The sequence below is a fragment of the Anastrepha obliqua genome, chromosome 4 (genome assembly GCF_027943255.1).
Source record: "Anastrepha obliqua isolate idAnaObli1 chromosome 4, idAnaObli1_1.0, whole genome shotgun sequence".
NCBI classification, from domain to species: Eukaryota; Metazoa; Arthropoda; class Insecta; order Diptera; family Tephritidae; genus Anastrepha; species Anastrepha obliqua.
The window spans coordinates 112,482,613-112,483,894 of record NC_072895.1 but is presented as its reverse complement, the minus strand read 5'-3'; the positions used below and the strand labels follow the sequence as shown (position 1 = coordinate 112,483,894).

Here is a 1,282-nt window from a genome sequence, read left to right as displayed (position 1 = left end):
TCTAAACCAGCTAAGCAAAAACTCATCACAGATTGCATCAGAAATGCTAACCCTACAAGTATGGAAGATATATAAAGATATAATTTTCAAAGATACAATATTTTGTTTATGCGATTTTATTTAATTATTTCAGATTCATGCGGTCTATGGAACGTATCTATAGTAATAATATGGGACTAGTGCCCTTTTTTATGCGATTATTTCAGATTTATGCGGTTTTAGCATTTGAAACGTATCTATAGTTTTACTATAGAACTAGTAGCTTTTTTTATGCTGTTTTTTCTTTATGCTGTTTCTTGCGGAACGTATCTACCGCATAAAAACAGAACCTACTGTATTCGAATTATTCGAATGGTTAAAATAGTTCGAACTATTCGAAAGCATGAAGAGATTACAGCAACCATTGTCAGATGTGCTTTCGCGAACTACTAGTGTAACTGGATTGTCTGGCACCGACTGGAAGAAACTTAGTGATATTATCAAGGTCTTAGAACCATTGAACGAGGCCACTAAAATTGCTTGTGGGTCAAAATACCCTACGATCTCCATGATTGAGCCAATACTTCGAGGGGTGGAGGAAGCTTTCGAAAATCTTGCTTTCGATGACGAGACAAGCGTTGGTCTGAATAATATTGATAGCGAAGATAGTGATGACGATGATAATAGTGATGATGTTCAGATGGGACTTCCAACGATTGATAACGAGTCTCAGATGCCTATGGGTTATAACTTTTCAAAAAATATAATCCGGAATTTAAAAATTAGGTTTTGTGAGATTGAGGAAGATAAATTGTATCGTAAATGTACATTTCTCGATCCTCGTTATCAGGATTACTTTTTAACCGATGATAAGGTGAAAGATGACATAAAGAAAGATATAAAAGAAGAGATTATTGCCTATAAATATTCGAACAATGTTTTTGAAAACGAACATGAAACTGTTGCTGAACCTCCTGTAATCAAACCCACCAAGTTTTGGGACTTCATGAAACAGCGACGAGCTAATAGAGAAGAAACAGTAACCTTGCGCCTTGAGAAAGACATTGATCAAGAACTTATTCAATATTTGTATTCAGCAGATATTGATCCTTGGGATGATCCTATTCATTGGTGGAAAAAAGAATCAGTTAAATATCCTCTCTTATCAATGCTGGCTCGACGTTATTTGCCAATTCCATCTACGTCTCTTGAGAGTGAGAGGCTGTTTTCTACTGCTGGAGACATTGTGACTGAAAAGCGCAATTCATTATCACCTGATAATGTTGCTCGGTTGTTATTTTAA

The 1,282-nt window shown here is 35.6% G+C and overlaps 1 protein-coding gene across 1 annotated transcript; it reads left to right on the top strand.

Moving 5' to 3' along the window:
• Nucleotides 1–382: 382 nt before the first annotated feature.
• LOC129244353 (E3 SUMO-protein ligase ZBED1-like) lies at nucleotides 383–1,282 on the top strand. The gene has a single exon (XM_054881973.1). The coding sequence runs from the start codon at nucleotides 383–385 to the stop codon at nucleotides 1,280–1,282; it is 900 nt and encodes a 299-aa protein (XP_054737948.1).

Bases quoted from the DNA above. Each gene is read 5' to 3' on its own strand.
- LOC129244353 (XM_054881973.1), top strand. From the start codon at position 383: ATGAAGAGATTACAGCAACCATTGTCAGATGTGCTTTCGCGAACTACT.